The sequence below is a fragment of the Stigmatopora argus genome, chromosome 9, assembly GCF_051989625.1.
Source record: "Stigmatopora argus isolate UIUO_Sarg chromosome 9, RoL_Sarg_1.0, whole genome shotgun sequence".
In the NCBI taxonomy this organism is placed as follows: Eukaryota; Metazoa; Chordata; class Actinopteri; order Syngnathiformes; family Syngnathidae; genus Stigmatopora; species Stigmatopora argus.
In genome coordinates, this window is record NC_135395.1 from 15,406,040 (window position 1) to 15,425,313 (window position 19,274).

A 19,274-nucleotide genomic window follows, 5' to 3' on the forward strand; every position below is an offset into this window, starting at 1 on the left:
AAAAAAATAAAAATAAAAAAACCCACAGAAATGGCCACATTAGAAAATGTACCTCCCAAGAATTATCTCCAATCGCGATGGATGTTCTTTCACAAAAAAAGAAATTGCCATTATTTTTTTGGACCAAGCTGAGGGAAAATCATTTCATCACTTAATTTGGGATAATCAAAAAACTAATACTTTGTTGCACCACCTCTGTCTTTCATAACAGCTTCCAGTATGAAGACCCAGGTACAGGTAAGAGTATTAGAGGGGCTCTCTTCTATAATGCTCTGTCAGTCTGTCTGATTATATCATAGTACATATATTATAATTGTCACTGGCCTCATGATATCCTGGCCAGGACACGTCCACTTTTGCTTAACATAAGTTTTGAAGCCTGCCATTTGTCCAATCACCATCACCACCCAGTTGGTGGCATTTAAATTGGCAAAGGGTAGCAAGCCTTTCCCCGACTGGCATTTTAAAAAGACTCTGTGATAGACAGCAAGAGACTTGTGTCTGGAGACTAAAGGTAAATGTAAAAAAAAATCTTGACCCTAGGATTCTTTACTGACAAATATCTGCATTCCGGATAACAGGCCTTGGGGTCATTTTTGATCCCATGTAAGCATCTAAGGCTTAATCATGCAGAACACTCACTCGATGTCAAACTTGATTTATAAAGATTTATTGAGCAAATTACACAAGAAGTTGGAGATTTTTTTGGGGGTGATAATTGCTAGATCGGGATGAAAGCAATGACATGAAGGGCTTAGTGTAGTGGTTGCAGAGTCTAAACTCTACAACCACTACACGCTCTGGTGGCCAATACAGCTTAATGGTTGGTGCAAGCTCCTCTATAGGATAGCATTTTTGCTTGACACAACCATTTCTCATAGCTTGTTTCAGAAAAAGCAGCATTTATTTGAGCCTCAGGGTGGCAGACCTGTACATTCTTTGACCAACTGCATGCCCACATGACTTTTCTTTTTTTTTTTAGCTGCTGCACACTGTCACCTTGAAGTACTACTGTTTTCAATCTACTGTTCACACATAAGTGTGAAACTGAAGCCTGCATCATGTTCCTGCTGGTGGTCACACCTTGATCTGTCTACCCTCTTCATCCTTGTACTGGAACAAAGACTTAACAAAAGGTAACTACAGTTTTTTATAGCATACTACCTGTCTGTGTAATTTTTTGTTTTTTAATCGGTGTACATTTGAAGCCGATTTCTTTGGCACCCGAAGCCAATCAGACTTGGTTGCATAACATAATCTTGTGTAAGAGTTTTGCAATGTGTTTTTTTATTATTTTTGGAGAGATATTTGAATGGCAATATTTGGCATACTGGCAACATTTTCTTTTCAGGCAATACATTTTTTGTTCTTTTTGACATAAGTAGCATGGGAAACAATTTTGACCAGATCTGATTTCAAGGGCAAAATATTTTGGCACAGTAGTGCACTAAAGTAAGGTCCCTAAGTCAAAGTGAGACCCTCCTTATTGGGCCTAAAGAGGAAGTAAGGCATCTCAACTTGATGACAGGAGGAAGCCCGATGTTGATTTTAGATACCCTGATGTAATCATTGCTCTGAAATTTTACTGTAGCAGATATTATGTTTCTAACTTGGTTCCAAATGCATAAAACACGCATGAGGATGTTGATACTACAGTCTGGTTTACTAAACCACATGAAAGTCAGTGGATTAAATTTTCAGAACAAATGTGTTCATCGTCACACAGTTAAAGTCACAATATATCTGTCGTATGCAAATTTAGATGTAACTAATGTTTCTACATTCGCTTGAGACACTTGAGAACTGTTGCGATTGTAAGCATTTCTGACTTCCTTTTTAGGTTAAAGCTCAGACTCAAAGTAAGAAAAAAAAATTGCTTTTCTGTCTGAAAGTGGGAATGACCCGAATATATTCCGATCATGAAGAACTCCTCATGTGGCCACAACATGACAGAATGGGAAGAGGTCATGAACAAGCTGTACACATACTTCTACCTGTTGCTCTTCATCCCAGGACTGCTGCTCAATTCTGTGGCCTTGTGGGTTCTTTGCAGATATATTAGGTATACATAGACGTACGTACACATACAAGCCTCAAGTAGAATTGGGACAAAACAATGTCTTTTTTGTTTATCTGCATTACAGGAAGAATACCAAATCAGTGATCTTCATGATAAATCTGGCTTTGGCTGATCTGATCCACATCCTGACACTGCCTCTAAGAATTTTTTATTACCTAACACACATGTGGCCCTTTGGACAAAATATCTGCTTGCTCTGCTTCTACCTAAAGTACCTCAACATGTATGCAAGCATTGGATTCTTGGTGAGTAACAACTGTGAGAATGAACCTTTTGGGTACATACCCTATATGTATTGAAAAAAAATATGATTGGCCTGGTGAAATCACAGTCTTCTTTTGTATTTTTCTCAAGTGTGACTAGACTACACCAGTAGATTCACAAACTTTATGTACTAGCTCTACTTACAAAATTAATTTGTACCAGAAGTGGTTTCCTAACTTGGATGTTCCTTAAAAAGAGATGTGTTTTACATGTAAAAGTCTTAAATCATTTACATGGTTGTAAGGTCCAGAATACTACCCCAAACCCTGTAAAAATGATAAAATTATGAAAAAAATGAAATGTGTGGAAAGCACAAAGAAAGAAAGAAAGATAAAACAAATTAATTACAACCGAACCCAGTTTTGCTTCCGTTGCCTTTTTAAAAATGTGTTTTTAGCGTGTGTCCGAATGTTTACGCTGGTGGACGTTTTGCCATGCCTGGCTATGCATTTTGATGCAGTTCATCTTGTGTGTGTGTCAAATACAGAAATAACACTTGTTATTGACACTGCGCCTTTAAATGCAGTGCACCATATAGTTGTGAAAATAAGGTAAACATGCAAACATTGTCCATTGGGGTGTAAGGCAGTGTGCGTGGGTGAGGGTGGAGGAGGAGGCAAACAGTTGGCAACTGAGTCAACATACATACATGCACAACTTAAAATTAGTTTACATTTTCATGAAATATCCAGTGAAAAATGCGCAATGCATTTGTCATCTAGACTCATGAACACTTCTTTACATTCTCACCATAACTTTCAAGGGTGAAAATGATGAAAAGCTAAGAATAAAGCTGCATTGGGCACCATAAGAAAAAATTCCAGTCGTGTTTAGATGCTTCAGTGCTTTAACAATGCTTTCGTTTCATGTCTACTTTTAGATTAATATTCAAATGTCTCACATACATGTCTGTCTTTGGATCCCAGGTGTGTATCAGTGTACAGAGGTGTGTCTTCCTGCTTCGCCCATTCTCAACTCGAAGGTGGAGGAGCCGCTACGACCTTGTGATCAGTGTATCAGTGTGGGTGCTTGCCGCTGTGGCTTGCTCCCCCTTCATCCTCATGCGGACTAGCAGCAGTAGAACTTATGTCTCACATTTCATGTTAAATAAGTCATCCCTCACGGATAACCCATTTATCCAACAGCCTGCAGCTAGCGTCTTACCCAATACGACATGGTCAGCTTTCAGCCTCGGTGAATCTGGACAGTTCTTCAAAACAAATGCAACACAAGTCCACTGTTTCAAGGACTTGCCTACCCGTCCTATCTCCCACTCACTGGCCGTCACTTTGATGGTGATGGCTGAGCTCTTTGGTTTCTTGATTCCTCTGGCTTTCATCGGTTGTAGCTCTATATTCATCAGCCGTTCTCTCTACCAGAAAACAGGCCAGGTTTTGAGAAGGCCGGCCCGCAATTGCTCAATTCAGGGACGACTCTCTTTCACTTGTGCTGATGAGAACAATGAAAAGAAGCAGACAAATGGTGAGAAGCGGCGCGCCCTGCGGATGGTGCTGAGTTGCTCTGCCGTCTTCCTGCTGTGCTTTGGGCCCTACCACATTAATTTCCTGCTCTATCTGTTGGTGCAGCAAGATTTATTGCTGGATTGTAGCACCAGGCTGGCTGTGCGCCAGTTTCACCCAGTCTCTCTTTGCCTGGCAAGCCTAAACTGCTGCCTTAATCCGCTCCTCTACTACTTCTTGACAGCTGAATTCAGGTTTCACCTAAGTAGACGCCATTTATCTTTACACAGTTTGAAGTTTTCTCGACTGCACAGATTGTTGAGCTCAGAGAGTGGCTCTTTCAATAAAGAGTGAAGGGATCAATATTACCATCAGTATGAACTATCCAGCACATTATCTGAGCTTTAATCGTTTCAGAGGAGCAAAGTTTCTCAGGTTTTGTTTAAGCCTCCCATCTTTTTTGGGGATGAAAATGCATCATGCATAGTAGTATGTATAGTCTCTTTCACTTATAAATAAAGGTATTTTATTCAATACAAAAGCTCCATTGAAAACATATTTGTAACTTGTTTATTTGCAGAAATGGTTAATATTTCACTGTTACTTCCTTTTATGCTAATTGTGGCAGTTAGAAGCCACTTCTCAAAGCCCAAAACCCCCTTTTTTCTAAGTCTTCCATAAGTTGAGGGTGAGGGCTGCTACAAAAACAAATACCCAAACAACCTTCCCACGGCAATGGCCCATCTCACCCCAAAACGTTATTTTTTTTTATTAATTGCAGCAATTCATAGGTCAGTTTTTATTTTTATTTTTAATATACAGTGGCGTTTCACAAAAACGTATGACTTATTTTAAACCGCACACCTCCCTCCCTCACAGGAAACGGAGTGTGGGGCGAAGACAAGTGTCACAAAGAGAGACATAAAAAGACATTGTTAGAAAATAGCAACAGGAAATAGTGATAACTGAACATAAACAAGCTTCAGAACAAGTATGAGTAATAGGACCAAAGATGGAAAGTGAATAATAGCACAGAAAACGATGGGTTGACTGATGGTTAGGCCTTCTGTTTCCTCGCCTCTTGATGTTGCATGATGTCAAAATGGAATACAAAGAGAGGTGAGGTGTTTTTTTTGTTAATTGTGTAAACTATTAAAGAAAAGTTGAGTTTGATGTTGACAATCGCTGGATGAAGTGTAGAACAAGGACCCCTGGCAAAATATTTGTTCTTCCAATGTGGCAACTGTGAGTAAGATCGTGTGCGTGTGTGTGTGTGTGCGCACATGTTTCTTTGCCTTTTCAGAATTCCAACATATTGAATTGAAACAAGACCTTTTTTCTGTTGAAGTAAGAAGAATATTTTCCTGGGATCCTTCCGATGAATCATTCATTAACTGATAAAATTTCAGAATTAATCCACACCACAGCAATGTCCATACCACGTGGAACAGGAAAATAATGACGGTGATGATGATGATGACGAATAACAGTTGCCAAAATATGGCAGAGCTTCGGGTGTATCAGCATCTTGTGTATGCAATTGTGTACACCATTATCCTTGTCCCGGGGCTACTGGCGAACCTACTGGCACTATGGGTGTTCAAGGTTTATATCAGAGAAACTAAGAAGGCAGTGGTGTTCATGATGAATTTGGCCATGGCAGACCTGATGCAGGTAGTAGTTCTTTTGATCTATTCTGTTTTTACTGTACAGTATGATATCGTACATTTGAGTATTCTGGAAACAGTCAATAAAAATGAGTGACAGTAATATGAGGGTGTTCACTCAGTTGTTTAATTGTGGAGGAAAAAAAGTGAAATTACACCTACAGCAAGGGTGTCAGACTCGGGTTGGTTCGCGGACCGCTTTAACGTCAACTTGATTTCACGTGGGCCGGACAATTTTAGATATAATATTTAGATTTTTTTTTTATAAATGGATTAAAAGAACTGGATTAAAAGCCCTGAATATTCACTTTTTTATAGATCTAAAACAATGTTTATTTTAGCTTTTTTTATATATATTTTTAGATATTACTAAATGATTTTTGAACTAAAAACACAGAAAAAATGGATTAAAAAATTACAATTATTGATTTAAAAGGAAGAAAATCAGGAAATTTAATATACATCTATACTCTTCATTTTAATTTGATCATAAAACACAAAGTCAGCACTCATGATTTACTTTCCCGGCCCACACAAAATGATGCGGCGGGCCAGATTTGGCCCCCGGGCCGCCACTTTGACACATGTGACTTAAAGGCTATAGATAGGTTTTGTAGGCCATCTCTGGTTTGCTTTTTTTTCCTGCACAATAAAAAAAACTGAGCGAACATCCACCGAGACTGGAAATTCCATAATTTTTGCCGGGATGCATGGCATGATGATTCTAACCTCCCCATCTTCTGTTGTCAGGTTCTTTCCCTGCCACTGAGGATCTACTACTACCTGAACAACAGCTGGCCCTTTGGCCATGCTCTCTGTCTGATCTGTTTTTATCTAAAGTATGTTAACATGTACGCGTCCATCTACTTCCTGGTATGTGTGAGCATACGCCGTTGCGAACTCATCATGCGACCACTGAGGTACAAGGGCTCCAAGCTAAAGGTGGATTTGATCATATGCACTTTGGGGTGGCTCTTTGTCTGCCTTGGCTGTCTGGTATTCCCTTTGCTGAGAAACATAAAACATAATGATGCCCTTGTGACCTCACAGGTGGGCAACACCAGCCCAGAAGTTAACATTTGTTTCTCAGAGCTGCCCATGCAGAAGATCAATGGCTCAACAGCCTGGGTTATCTTAATTTTGGGTGAACTCCTGGGTTTCATCGTTCCCTTAATTCTGGTGTTAGCCTGCACCTGCCTCACTGCTGAGAGCTTACGAAAGCAGTCTAGCAGCACTATTCCTGACCAAGGGGAGAAACGGAGAGCTTTGAGGATGGTGTTAAGTTGCACAGTTGTTTTTTTAGTGTGCTTTGGTCCTTATCACATCAGTATGCCACTGGACTTCTTGGCAAAGGCAAACACATTGAGCAGCTGCACCCTGAAAGATTGGATCCAAAGATGTCACCCTTTTGCACTCTTCTTGGCTAGCCTCAACTGCAGCCTGGACCCTATCATGTATTACTTCACAACATACGAATTTCGTAGACGACTGAGCAAGCCAGAAATACCAGATCTTATGAGTTCAGGTAGGTGAATGCCTCGAGTGAAGGACTTTAGGTGAATGGCTTCACTATTGAAGGACAAGTTGCCAGAACTGTTAATCACCATGTCATGGACAAAAGAATATATAGAATTCATTTGTATTTGGAAGTTGTGCATATTATTTTTGAAACTTGAGGTTTGAGGAAATGGTAAAATTATTAGGCAATTTCTGCCATGGAATTAATCCATCATGAACTACCCATGCCAATAAACCAACATTCAGGGCAATAAAATACTTGGTATTATGTATATGTTTTGACGAAAGTTTGGCGACACTCTTTTTCCTTGTCGACGATAATGTCAAATATTTATTCATCTTATTAGACGTGCTTCATAACTGAGCAAAGAATACCCCGAGATTTGGTACAAACGTAAAGCTGGCATGCAAAATGACTTGAATGGCTGGACATCGTAAGGCTTTTTCTTTAAAAAAAAGTGGTCAATGTAAAGTAAAGCTTTTATTTGTTTAAAAAATAAATACTATTTATATATAGTCAGGCTTTTTTCTTTAAAAATGGCCATGTATATTAAGGGTTTTTATTAAAAAATGACCATGTATAGTAAGGCTTTTTTATTTTAAAAAAAACGACCATGTACAGTAAAGCGTTTTTCTTAAAAGACGACATAGTATAGTAAGGCTTTTTTTCTTAAAAAATGACATAGTATTGTAAGGCTTTTTTCTTAAAAAAAAAAACAACATAGTATTGTAAGGCTTTTTTTCGTAAAAAACGACATAGTATAGTAAGGCTTTTTTCTTAAAAAACAACATAGTATAGGCTTTTTTCTTTAAAGACGACATAGTATAGTAAGGCTTATTTTCTTTAAAAACGACACAGTATAGTAAGGCTTTTTTGTCTTTAAAAACGACATAGTATAGTAAGGCTTTTTATTTACAAAAAAGACCATGTATAGTAAGGTTTTTTTCTTAAAAAATGACCATGTATAGTAAGGCTTTTTTGTTTAAAAAAGACCATGTATAGTAAGGCTTTTTTTCTTTAAAAAACGACATAGTATAGTAAGGCTTTTTTTTCTTAAAAAACGACATAATATAGTAAGGCTTTTTAAGACACTGCAGTTATTTTGGAACTGTTTGATTCTGACCGGACATGCTCAATATTCAGTACTATAATCTGTAACCATGTATGGTAAGGCTTTTTTTTAAAAATATGACCAGGTATAGTGAAGCAGTTTTAAAAAAAAAAGTAAGGCATTACAGATAATGATATGAGATACACTGTTTTATAGGATCAAGACCACAAAAATCATGACCATTATACTATGTCATCTTCAAAACATAGACATTGAGTTGGGAGGAATGTCATCTTCAAAACATAGACATAGAGTTGGGAAGACAAAGCACCTAGTGGAGCACAGTAAGCAAGCCACCATCTTTTCCACTTTCCATATGGTGGGGCGATATGGGCGTGGCCTATCTTCAAGGAAGCTGTATAAATTAAGCACATGCGCAGTGCCTCGTCTTCTCCAACAGCCATGTCCATGCTGATGGCCGTGTAGCATGCCAACAAGGTAAGGCGTTGAGCACTATACTGGCCTAACTGCGTTTTTATCACGCTACCGGCAGATTTTTTAGGAATCAACTGAGCAAAACCGCCAACAAATCTGTAAGTTTAATGCCAGGTTGACCGCATCGTCGACGATTTAAGTTTGGGCTCTGTGCCACATGTTACAAGCTATCTTAGCATTAGCGTCACGACAACGCTTTCCATTTGAGCACGTCAAGCGTCGTCTTGATGTTAACACTAAGATCTATAGTCTGTTTTCTCCATTTTCGAGTCGTGTAGAAAGACTTTTAGTGGATTTAAACAAAGCCGAGATATCAACGGACAGTTTGTTAGCTAAAGGCTCACTCCAAAATGATGTATGTACTGATAGTTTTCACTGCGAGTACTAAACAAATCATTTTAATCAAAAGTTGTTAAGCCAACTTTCTCCTAGCTGTTATTCAGTCTGTATATTTAATCGCCTTGTCTGGAAAAGGGAAAATAGCACGGAGCACTCACTAACTTATTTTCATTCTTTAGCTTGATCATTTATTGTAAGATTTCTCTTTCATGCAATAATTGTTTGTCAACTCCCAAATAGCGTGGTTAAATCAAGATGCAGCTCTTCCCGTGTGCCCCAGGACACTCAAACCCTTGAGGTTACAGGTAAAACTAATCCCATCTGTTGAATCTCCAGTCTCTGTATATGACAACGTTTGCTTTTTTTTTGCACACATCAGGTCCATGTCCAGGTGATCTTCCCAGGTTGCCCACTTGAAGATGATGCCTCTCTTGCATGATGTGGTGTCTCTGAACTCTAAGATTTCTCTTCCTGTATTAGTTGTTTGGCAACTCCTAAATAGCGTTGTTAAATGAAGTTTTCTCCGTTTAGCATTATCTTTGGTCTTCTCATCAAGGTAAAACTAGATTTAACAACAAAAATGTAAGTATTTGTTGAATCTCCAGTGTCTATATATGCTAACTTTTGGTTCTTTTTTTGCACACATCAGGTCCATGTCCAGGTGATGCGGCGTCTCTGAACTCTGAGATTTCTCTTCCTGTATTAGTTGTTTGGCAACTCCTAAATAGCGTTGTTAAATGAAGTTTTCTCCGTTTAGCATCATCGTTGGTCTTCTGATTAAGGTAAAACTAGATTTAACAACAAAAATGTAAGTATTTGTTGAATCTCCAGTGTCTATATATGCAAACTTTTGCTTCTTTTTTGCACACATCAGGTCCATGTCCAGGTGATCTTCCCAGGTTGCCCACTTGATCTTCCCAGGTTGCCCACTTGATCTTCCCAGGTTGCCCACTTGATCTTCCCAGGTTGCCCACTTGAAGATGATGCCTCTTGCATGATGTGGCGTCTCTGAACTCTGTAAGATTTCTCTTCCTGTATTAGTTGTTTGGCAACGCCTAAATAGCTTTGTTAAATGAAGTTTCCCCCGTTTAGCATCATCTTTGGTCTTCTAATCAAGGTAAAACTAGATTTAACAACAAAAATGTAAGTCTATTTGTTGAATCTCCAGTGTCTAAATATGCTAACTTTTGCACACATCAGGTCCAGACTTTGGAGGGTCTCCAAGTGATGCCTCATCTCTGAACGCAGTCTTCTGAGAGGTGAGTTTATTGTTGAATATCCAAGTATTCATCCAGATCTATTTTATTGACTAAATTTACTCTCCCTCTTCTTAGGTGTTGTCTGGCTCATGGTGACCAGATCCTTAAGGTACGGAGGATCTCACTTCTTTTCTTCAGTCAGAAATTTCAATAAAAGAGATTTGAGTGTCATTTGTCTTTGTTAAAACACTTGGAGAAAAAAGACCCAAGACCCTCAATGGTCTTTTTTTTCCTTTAATTTTTATATCCTAAGTGGTTTAAAATAAAAAACCAAATTTTTTTTGAGCCTAAGTATATTTTTTATTATAAGTGCTGTTGTAAATTTTGTTTAAAAAAAATTCTAAATTGCTTAAGTTTTTGGGGCAACATTTTCTAAGTGTTATGCTGACTTTTTAATTATAAGTCTTTTAGGCTAAAAAATGGTTTTTTTAAGTATTTAGTTGAAAATTCTCTAAGTGTTTTAATCTTGTCTACAGGTGGAGAAGACTGTCCATACAAATGTCCCTTTGAATAAAAACTTTCAAATGTCAAGTCACTTGTGTTTTTTTTCTTCATATAACTAGCAAAAAAAATGCACATGTACATTTCAAGAACTTTTATTGGTCCACAAGCCATCCAGCATTTAAAGATGAGGTTGTGTTGCTGTTCATGGACAAGGACTCTTGGCACTGTGGAAAATAAGAAAAGAGGGTCAACACACAATAGACTAAGTCCAACATTAAAAAATGGACAGGATTAGTTAAGTTAAAAGTTAGGTTTTACCAACATCAGAAAGGCTCTCTTTTCCTCAGTCAGCAAGCCGACATCCACTGCAGAAACAGGGAGACTTAAAAATGATCTGAGTCTTTATAAGAGGGATCTCCAACTGCAGTCCTTGAGGGCCCCTGTCCAGTTTATTTTCCATCACATCTTGATCATTTGATTCAAATGTGGTGGGAGATATGGAAAGCATACTGGATAGGGACCCTGAGGACCAGAGTTGGAGACACCTGCTCTATAATGACAAGTACCTGAGGGGATGTTGCTGTCAAAAAGTGTGCCATCCACCAATGTCACCCTTTTTGGGGAAGTTTGTCTGGTCAACTTGGGTGGACACTGAAGAGAAGCAACATACACAATGAGTAGGTTTAGTACACATTACAAGAAAATAAATAACCTCCAACTGCAGTCCTTGAGGGCCCCAGTCCAGTTTATTTTCCATGTCCTCCATCACACCTTAATCAGGATCTTGATCATGTGGTGGGAGATAGGGACCCTGAGGACCAGAGTTGGAGACACCTGCTCTATAATGACAAGTACCTGAGGGGATATTGCTGTCAAAAAGTGTGCCATCCACCAATGTCACCCTTTTTGGGGAAGTTTGTCTGGTCATCTTTCTTCAGCGTTGATTTGGTAAACTTGGGTGGACACTGCAGAGAAGCAAGATACACAATAAGTAGGTTTAGTACACATTACAAGAAAATAAATAACCTGAAACACTTGGGTCCACATCGTCCACAACCTTTGCCTTGACAGCTGTCACCTCTTCCACCGTGTACATCCGTGGCTTTAAACCTCTACAAAACACAGCATGATTATAGAATTGCTCATTTGACCAGTGGTCCCCAAACTATTCCAGAAAGGGCAGCGGAGGGTGCAGGTTTTCATTCCAATCTGGTATCCTAGTAGTACAATCACTGGATTGCATTCAGGTGATTCTTTTTTCAGCAGAAAAACCCCATTGGTTAAACTGTTAATGTTGGATCTGTTGGAACCAAAACCTGCACCCACAGCAGCCCTCGAGGACCAGTTTAGAGACCTATAATGAGGGAAAATTGTTATTTTATCATATGTTTAAACTCAAGTGAAAAATGGCCCCTGCGCTTTTGTTGACTGAATGTCTCAAACGCATTTAAAATAAAAAAAAATAAAAGGTCCAAGCCCTGAGGTCTTCCTTTAAGAAAGTGAAGGGAAATGTCTATATTCTATAAAAGTGTACTGTTTATTCCTTACACCTCCACTGATGGCATTTATGTGGGTGTGAGTTATCCACACAAGTTGTTGCTATTTAAAAAAAAAAAAAAAATCAACGCCAAGCCAGTTAGTGTTTTCATTCAAAATTGGAATGTATCATAATGAAAAACAAGCTAATTTAGCAAAGCCGTGAATACCGAAAGCTGATATTTAATGATTACACGGATATAGTAAATAGAAACTACTATTTAAAAAAATGACTCACTTTGCTGACAAACAGCTCATTATGGGGTCGACAAGTTGCTCCTTTTTGGCTGTTATGGCCCCATTCTTGATGTTTCTCAGCAATCCTTGTTCGTTGAGGAACTGAAACACACAATGGAATGAAACATTAAGAGCTGTAGGTAACGCAATGTAGCCAATTTGTTTGCAAACATTTTACCGTCTGCATCCACATTGGGCCACATCACGCGATCGAAGCATGCTACTACCGTCATAAAGCACTCTTCAAATGAGAACTGGGGCTTCGAAATCCCCAAATGACAACGTACCGTGTCCTGTGAGAACTTTATCAGGTCTTTCTTCGGTAAATCGTCATTTCTGAGCTGCCTGCAGTCTACCAAAGGACTGGCAGCTGGCTCATCCGCCTTTTTGAAGGGTGGAGCCAACCCTTGAACTCTGACATGGGTAATGCGTATCAAAAAAAGACACATAAAAGTACATTGTTTTCATAATACTAACGTGTATTATGCGACACATATAAAAAAGCATCAATAATAACCTCATACAATTGAAATATTATTTAGGAATATAGCCACATTTTACTCACCCAAAATATTTTTTATTTAAACATAAAATCCATCCTCCTTTATTTCCTTCTACCCTAATGCAATTAAAGCGGTTCAGAAAATGAGATGAAATGAGACTATACATTTACTTATTTTACATGATCATTTTAAAAAAAGTCTTAGTATACATGGTCATTTTTTTAAGCCTTACTATACATGGTCTTGTTTCTAAGAAAAAATCCTTACTATACATGATCATTTTTCATTTTCATAGTTTTTTTTTTAAAGAAAAAAGCTTTACACGGTCAGTTTAAGAAAAAAGCCTTACTATACATGGTCATTTTTAAAGCCTCACTATACATGGTCTTTAAAAAAGCCTTACAATACATGGTCATTTAAAAAAAAGAATCCTTACTATACCTGTTCATTTTTTTAAAAAAATCACGTCGCCCAATTTCAAATACCAACAGTTTTACTACCTCATCATCGGCCCAGCATTACTATACTATGTCAATTTTTTAAAGAAAAAAGCCTTACTATATACATACTTTCGAAAACAATTCCTTTATTTGCACAATGATGAGCAATCACATCATTTTTCTTTTTAAATCACCAAACAAAGTGCGAGCAGTTTAATGGCTGTACAATTGTATCAAGTCTGTTATTTTAAAACATGGGCAAACACTCAAGAAACACCCTTCACGTTCAAGTGTCTTACAGATAATGATGTTACACTCAAGACCGAGCTTTTAATTTGGTCCTAACGCCCAAAAGTCTTTGTATCGTCTCATTCTTTGATTGGCCAGATTCTTCTTTAAGATCATTGATTTTATTAGTATAATGAAGCATTTAGTAGAAAAACAAATACCTTCGATGTATGTGTTTATCAACCTGTCAATACCCCTGTGAAGGATGTAACCTTTTATGTTTTACTGAGGGTTTTTTGGTAATGCATGCATTGTTATGAGACCTGATCCCACACACACACACACACACACACACTCTAGGTCATGTGTTTTTTTTAAATTATTTTTTTATACAACTGGTCTCGACAAGGTCAGTCTTGAACCTCTTTTTCCGTCCGGCCTTGGTTCTTTACTCTCAATTTTTTTTGTCTCACCTTGGTCTCGGTAAGCTCCAATCATGGCAAGTTTTAGTCTCGGGGTAGTGTTGTCTGTCTTGAGCACAACACTACTTTCAGACATGCATTTATAAGTATGCCCCTTTAAACCAGAATGAGCTGTCACATTTGAAGGAAATTGAGGTAAGAATGCTTATTGCTTGTGCCTTTTTGAGTCTTCTAAAGCAACATATTTTGATAAATCCAAAGCAAATTAGATATTTTGGAGGGGAATGGCTCATGTGCAACTTACAATTCCTTACCACTATTTTATGACACAAATAAAAATCCAAAATATCATCAAAATAAAATATACACCTTAACATTAGGGACTTCTAACACAAATGTGGTTAAACTTACAGCTCATATAGGGAGCTACATTAAATAAACATAATACAGTTGGACAGCATAGACTTTAAGGAAGTGATGTCTGGTTTTGTACTCCTACTTCTACATAAACATTTCCATGGTGATGAGCGCTATTGTACCAACAAATAACGTAACCCACAATAGTATACTACTGTACATTGCATGAGTGTACAAGCTGCTCTACAACTGTTTCTGAATGTGTGCTTACAGTGACACTGTACTGTAGAACAACACCTAGGTCTGCTGTAATAGAGATGGTGAAATACAGAAGCATAACAAGGACTTTGGAGGAAGTTACTGGAACACAAAAGAGGAACCAAAATTAAGCAAATCCTTATCTAATTAGAAAATGCAGCTTTTAGCACAAGACTAGCAGGTTAATAGTTGAAAGCTAAGACCAATACATTTTGAAGGAAATATAGCAAAGGCAGAGGAGGCTAAACAAGGAATGCAAAACCGAGTAAATACATCAGTAACTTCTCATTTTATAGTACAGTGGCACCTCGACATACGAGTGCCCCGACATACGAGCAATTTGAGCTAAAAGTAAGTAAAATTTCGGGCAAATATTTATCTTGAGATACGAGACAAATTTTGATGTACGAGCAGACAGAGGAATACAAGAGGCTGCTCATAAGAACATTTAGTATACTATTAAACCACTAGTTATCTGTTACTTTGTTAATAGATGGTGAAATAGAACATATAAAACATTTTTTTCCAATCCAATATTCTGTTTTTGGTGTTTTTTTCAGAGGGTTGGAACGAATTAATTTGTTTTTAGTTCATTTCTATGGGAAACGTTCGTTTGAGTTACAAGAAAATCGACATACGAGCTCAGTCCCGGAACGAATTAATTTGTTTTTAGTTCATTTCTATGGGAAACGTTCGTTTGAGTTACGAGAAAATCGAAATACGAGCTCAGTCCCGGAACGAATTAAGCTCGTATCTCGAGGTACCACTGTAAATACATCAGTAACTTCCTATTTTATAGTAGTTTTCTCTGCCGCCTATTCCCATCATCTACCCCTGGCTCTCTCAGTCAGACTCTTCGCCATCCGTCTACATCACATTACACCTTACAGATTCGAGTCTCGGTCACAAACTTGTTTTCAAAGTGATGGAAGGTGAAGCACTCCTCTGCAGCGCGCTTTTGAATACCTCCACCTATAGAAAACAGATTGAAAAGCTGGGTTGAAAAGCCGTTTTGTAATCTTAGACTAATGGATTAAAGGGAAAAGGTATATGAATACCTGGTAGGCTGGCACGGCGCTCCATTCTGTACGTTTCCTTACCGGTGCACAGTCTACGGATATAGAAACCCAAAGGCTTGATGTCCTCAATGCGCTCAGTTACCACTAGGTCCTCTTGCACTAGGTAGCTGCGGTATGAGCCAGACTAGGACAGGTCGAAGGAAATTGGATTACTTGTTGAAAGGTAAAATTGTATGACAATAAATAGTTATTTCACCAGATATATTGGATTTATACGTATTCTCTCGAAAACATGCCAGTGATTGTATTGTCTCACCCCGTGGAAGAAATGATTATGAACCCAGATGTAATTGCCTTTAATTATTTGGTAAAACCTATTTTTGGCGCATTATAAAACCTGCAACCCTAACCTGAGCAATCGTATGGTTTGAATCGATTGCAATTTAACTGTGCAATGGAGTCAATGCACAAAACTTGTTATACACTAAAATTATTTTATGAAGTTCTGTAATCCAATAAACACTGATCAATAACATTATCCATTTAAAAAAATAAAACATTTTGGAATATTCATGCCTATACATTCGTAACATTTTTGACAGCCAAGGTCTAATCGATGTGTTATTCTAAATCCTTAGATAAGTTAAGAATTTTTTTTTTAACCAAGGGGAAGTCAGTGTAGTTTTCGTGTTGTCATTGTGCTCACCATCAACTGTGAGAAGAGGTCAATGAGATCTTGGGGAGGCAGCACAACCGATGTGTTCAGTGGAATCACAAAGCAAGTCCTCAGAGTTAAGTCCAGATATGCGGTCAGCTTCTACTGATACAAAAAAACAATAAGGAAAGAATTCCAAATTGATCTTGTCTTTTGGTAATGTGAGAAGCAAGCCTCCCTCACCCTGTTGAAGTCATGGAGGATGTAGGCAGGGTCTCCAGCCCTGAAACGGGGAGGCGGGACGCTGATAACGGCCATGCTGTCAGAAATTTCCACCTCTTCCTCAACGCGTGGGAGATAGTACGGCTGTCTCTCTGCACCACCATCGGTTGACATGTCACTATACTGCATGGTGCCGTGATAGAGCCTCTGAACGACAGGAGGGAAGAGCAAAATTACTCTCTCCACAAAACCTCAGTGGCTTTTATCAGGGTTAATCAGAAGATAAAATTCAAAAAGTATTTCCTATAGAAGTTGTACAGACTTATAGTGTATGTGTATATACTGCATAAATTTGGTTGTTTTTTATGAAGCACTCCTAGTCAAAAATGTATTGAATGTCTAAAGGCATTAGTAACACTGAAACATAAGAAGCTCAGCCAGTCTTGCTAGTTGAAATGAAGGGGCAACAAGTTTAATGTGCTCCTTTGAGAAATATTATTTCCTGTTCTGTGCGCTTTGTAATCAATCCACTAGGCGGAGCCAAAGCACAAATAATAAAGTTAAACAGGGGACAAATTCGTGTTGGTCAGCCTCCCTTCATAAATTTATTGGAAAAACAACAAAATTGTGCGATAAAAAAATAAAAAATAAACCACATAATTAAATTTACTTGCTCACCGTAAAAATCATGGGTGCTAGATGAAAGCCAATGAGTGTGTGTGTACCTTTTGCATCAATTGAAAAGTGCATAAAAATTCTTGTCACGAAACATTCCAAAAGCACAGATAGACCAAAGTCTGTTATTTGTCGCAAACAAACGATCATCTAAAGAAAAGTGGAAATACAGTAGACGGAAAGGCATATCTCCATTTTACCTTGGGTGTAAAATATCGATAGAGACAAGCTCCCCCGACGATGAGTCCACTAAGGATGAAGGCGATGCCCAACAATGTCACCAAACACCGACCTGTGGAGCCGGCGAGCCCCACCGGAGCTGTGGCGAGTTCGGGGTCCTGCATAACATTGCCATGGCGTTTAAAGTTATTGCACGAGAAATGCATGCACGTCCCCGTCATTTGGCGTCATCCTCGCGGAACGGACGCAATAACCCATGTTGTAAATAAAATAGCTCTCCAATTTGAGATCACGAATGTGCACGGCCACGTAACGGATCGAACCCAGAGACGAGATGCGTGCATCGGTCGGTGCAGGCCTGCTAGCGGGATTAAGAATACGCACTGTCGGTTACCTTCACAACAGGCTCCTTGACCAGGGTTTTCTGCGCCAGAGCCGGGTTAAACGCGATCTTCACCATTGTGGCACAAAAAAACGTCCGATTCCTGAAAGAAGAAATAATAAATCGTGTAACTGTCGGTGCTGGAGTGTTAGGGTTTTTTTGTGTTTATTCTGTGCGGATCAGCGGTGTGACGCACTTTCCAGCCTCCGTCTGGTTTAGCGAGCACTTCCGGTTGCAGTATTCCGACTGGGATTAAAAATGGCAGCCCACGATCTCATTTCACAACACACACAAACACGATCACAATATGTGCTGCGAATTTACATTTTCATAGTCATTCATGATATAGACAATTCCATGATATTAAAAAAAAAACATTTTCACCGTATACTATCTGTAATTTTAATATCGAAAGGGCTTGTGATTATTATTTTTTTAAATCACAAATATAGAGCAAAAGAAAGAAGTGTTTCCTTGCCTTTTGCGTTGGAAAATTCGACCATAAATGACAAAAAATAATTTATAAATCTATACAGGCTACAATCCATTAGAATGGTCATGAGATTTGTTTCTAGCCATGAATCATATCCCACAGGGATTCGCAGACAAATGAAAATTAACATACAGTAATTATTAAAACATTGAAAAATGATAGGTAAATCAAAGAAAAAAGTAAATATCGTAACTTGATGATGTGATTTAAATGTTCACAAAAATTCTTGGATTTATTTATTTTTAATCTGTGATTTCTGAATTTTAACCCTGTTTTAAGACAACACTGTTGCTGTATTTGAGAATGTGATTTCTTTTATTTATCTTTATTTGCTCTACAATTTCACAAGTTAAAGTTAATTTATTCTTAAATTATTGCATGCTGAATAAGAAAATAAAATAAACGTACATGTTTATTTAATTGATCAAATATTCATTTATATTGTATACACAGATGCACAAAATATTAATGTGTAAACAACTTTAAATATCCCAATGACTATGATAAAAAGTGATTTACCAATTCTGCACTAAAGTATAGTTGCTGTTACAGCCATCAAAACTAAGTAATAAACACCAAAAGCTACTCCTTTTACACACTGATACCTCAAAAGATTAAAAAAGAAATTTTGAGGTGATACCATCATCCATACAGTACCTGCTGCCATTTAGTATCATTCTATCAATTACACATTCTGTTTTCGTGAAGCATAACAAAAAAGACTTAATCTTGTACTGTAATCAATTTAAACAACCACTTAGTGTGCTCAATGCAGTCTATTCATTACTATGAATACGCCATTCTGTAAATTGACCCAGCACAAGTGCTGTCTCCAACAGGCTCGCAACTACTTGTCAGTGTGCCTGCTGCCCTGAGAGACAGCTTTCACTGCACTTTGTGGAACCATTGGCATGAGTCACGGCACTACAGTATATCTAACACATATCTTCAATTGCCTGGTCTGTGGTGGTCCTATCCTTTCGCTCTCTTGGCTCAGTTAGCCTTGTACCTATGAATAAATAAACACGTATTGCTGCGCTGACGCTCTAATTCAATGCAAAATCGTGGCGTCTTTCCAGTTCTCATATA

General features: G+C 38.1%; 4 protein-coding genes and 1 long non-coding RNA gene across 11 annotated transcripts; 3 read left to right on the top strand and 2 right to left on the bottom strand.

Annotated features, from left to right (window-relative positions):
• Nucleotides 1-1,029: 1,029 nt before the first annotated feature.
• LOC144082127 (putative P2Y purinoceptor 10) lies at nt 1,030-4,162 on the top strand. Its single transcript, XM_077608992.1, has 4 exons — nt 1,030-1,136; nt 1,841-2,062; nt 2,145-2,325; nt 3,271-4,162. The coding sequence occupies exons 2-4, from the start codon at nt 1,920-1,922 to the stop codon at nt 4,156-4,158; spliced, it is 1,212 nt and encodes a 403-aa protein (XP_077465118.1). The 5' UTR covers nt 1,030-1,136; nt 1,841-1,919; the 3' UTR covers nt 4,159-4,162.
• Nucleotides 4,163-4,165: 3 nt separating this feature from the next.
• Nucleotides 4,166-7,442, top strand: LOC144082129 (putative G-protein coupled receptor 174). Its single transcript, XM_077608994.1, has 3 exons — nt 4,166-4,923; nt 5,108-5,478; nt 6,222-7,442. The coding sequence occupies exons 2-3, from the start codon at nt 5,263-5,265 to the stop codon at nt 7,002-7,004; spliced, it is 999 nt and encodes a 332-aa protein (XP_077465120.1). The 5' UTR covers nt 4,166-4,923; nt 5,108-5,262; the 3' UTR covers nt 7,005-7,442.
• Nucleotides 7,443-8,023: 581 nt separating this feature from the next.
• LOC144082132 (uncharacterized) lies at nt 8,024-10,665 on the top strand. 2 transcript variants are annotated; one of them, XR_013303154.1, is made up of 10 exons: nt 8,025-8,539; nt 9,116-9,180; nt 9,255-9,431; nt 9,525-9,657; nt 9,750-9,774; nt 9,841-9,892; nt 9,968-9,992; nt 10,076-10,134; nt 10,210-10,243; nt 10,611-10,665. It is a non-coding gene; the product is annotated as an uncharacterized LOC144082132 (long non-coding RNA). The 2 variants fall into 2 exon arrangements; XR_013303155.1 differs by lacking the exon at nt 9,525-9,657 and having other exon boundaries at nt 8,024-8,539; nt 9,841-9,992.
• Nucleotides 10,666-10,714: 49 nt separating this feature from the next.
• Nucleotides 10,715-14,383, bottom strand: LOC144082130 (peptidyl-prolyl cis-trans isomerase FKBP3-like). 6 transcript variants are annotated; one of them, XR_013303153.1, is made up of 7 exons: nt 12,639-14,383; nt 12,353-12,453; nt 11,636-11,690; nt 11,434-11,543; nt 11,145-11,229; nt 10,901-10,943; nt 10,715-10,802 (listed from the first exon to the last, which is right to left on the bottom strand). XR_013303153.1 is itself a non-coding variant. In XM_077608996.1 (6 exons), the coding sequence occupies exons 1-6, from the start codon at nt 12,798-12,800 to the stop codon at nt 10,781-10,783; spliced, it is 468 nt and encodes a 155-aa protein (XP_077465122.1). In that variant the 5' UTR covers nt 12,801-14,383; the 3' UTR covers nt 10,715-10,780. The 6 variants fall into 6 exon arrangements, 3 of the variants coding, with proteins under 3 accessions (XP_077465122.1, XP_077465121.1, XP_077465123.1); XR_013303151.1 differs by having other exon boundaries at nt 11,624-11,690; XR_013303152.1 differs by having other exon boundaries at nt 10,897-10,943; nt 11,624-11,690.
• Nucleotides 14,384-15,059: 676 nt separating this feature from the next.
• Nucleotides 15,060-17,946, bottom strand: LOC144082133 (integral membrane protein 2A-like). The gene is made up of 7 exons (XM_077608999.1): nt 17,889-17,946; nt 17,705-17,795; nt 17,331-17,468; nt 16,477-16,662; nt 16,285-16,395; nt 15,618-15,762; nt 15,060-15,531 (listed from the first exon to the last, which is right to left on the bottom strand). The coding sequence occupies exons 2-7, from the start codon at nt 17,768-17,770 to the stop codon at nt 15,437-15,439; spliced, it is 741 nt and encodes a 246-aa protein (XP_077465125.1). The 5' UTR covers nt 17,771-17,795; nt 17,889-17,946; the 3' UTR covers nt 15,060-15,436.
• Nucleotides 17,947-19,274: the final 1,328 nt, after the last annotated feature.

Excerpts from the sequence above, each read along its gene's own strand:
- LOC144082133 (XM_077608999.1), bottom strand. The coding sequence starts at position 17,770 with ATGGTGAAGATCGCGTTTAACCCGGCTCTGGCGCAGAAAACCCTGGTC. Across the intron at positions 16,663-17,330 it reads ATCGATATTTTACACCCAAG|AGGCTCTATCACGGCACCAT; the intron begins GTAAAATGGAGA and ends CCTGTCGTTCAG. Across the intron at positions 15,532-15,617 it reads GCGCCGTGCCAGCCTACCAG|GTGGAGGTATTCAAAAGCGC; the intron begins GTATTCATATAC and ends TGTTTTCTATAG.
- LOC144082127 (XM_077608992.1), top strand. The coding sequence starts at position 1,920 with ATGAAGAACTCCTCATGTGGCCACAACATGACAGAATGGGAAGAGGTC. Across the intron at positions 2,063-2,144 it reads GTTCTTTGCAGATATATTAG|GAAGAATACCAAATCAGTGA; the intron begins GTATACATAGAC and ends TCTGCATTACAG. Across the intron at positions 2,326-3,270 it reads ATGCAAGCATTGGATTCTTG|GTGTGTATCAGTGTACAGAG; the intron begins GTGAGTAACAAC and ends TTTGGATCCCAG.
- LOC144082130 (XM_077608995.1), bottom strand. The coding sequence starts at position 12,800 with ATGTGTCTTTTTTTGATACGCATTACCCATGTCAGAGTTCAAGGGTTG. Across the intron at positions 11,691-12,352 it reads ATGAGCTGTTTGTCAGCAAA|AGGTTTAAAGCCACGGATGT; the intron begins GTGAGTCATTTT and ends TGTGTTTTGTAG. Across the intron at positions 10,803-10,896 it reads AGAGAGCCTTTCTGATGTTG|TGCCAAGAGTCCTTGTCCAT; the intron begins GTAAAACCTAAC and ends TATTTTCCACAG.
- LOC144082129 (XM_077608994.1), top strand. The coding sequence starts at position 5,263 with ATGACGGTGATGATGATGATGACGAATAACAGTTGCCAAAATATGGCA. Across the intron at positions 5,479-6,221 it reads CCATGGCAGACCTGATGCAG|GTTCTTTCCCTGCCACTGAG; the intron begins GTAGTAGTTCTT and ends TTCTGTTGTCAG.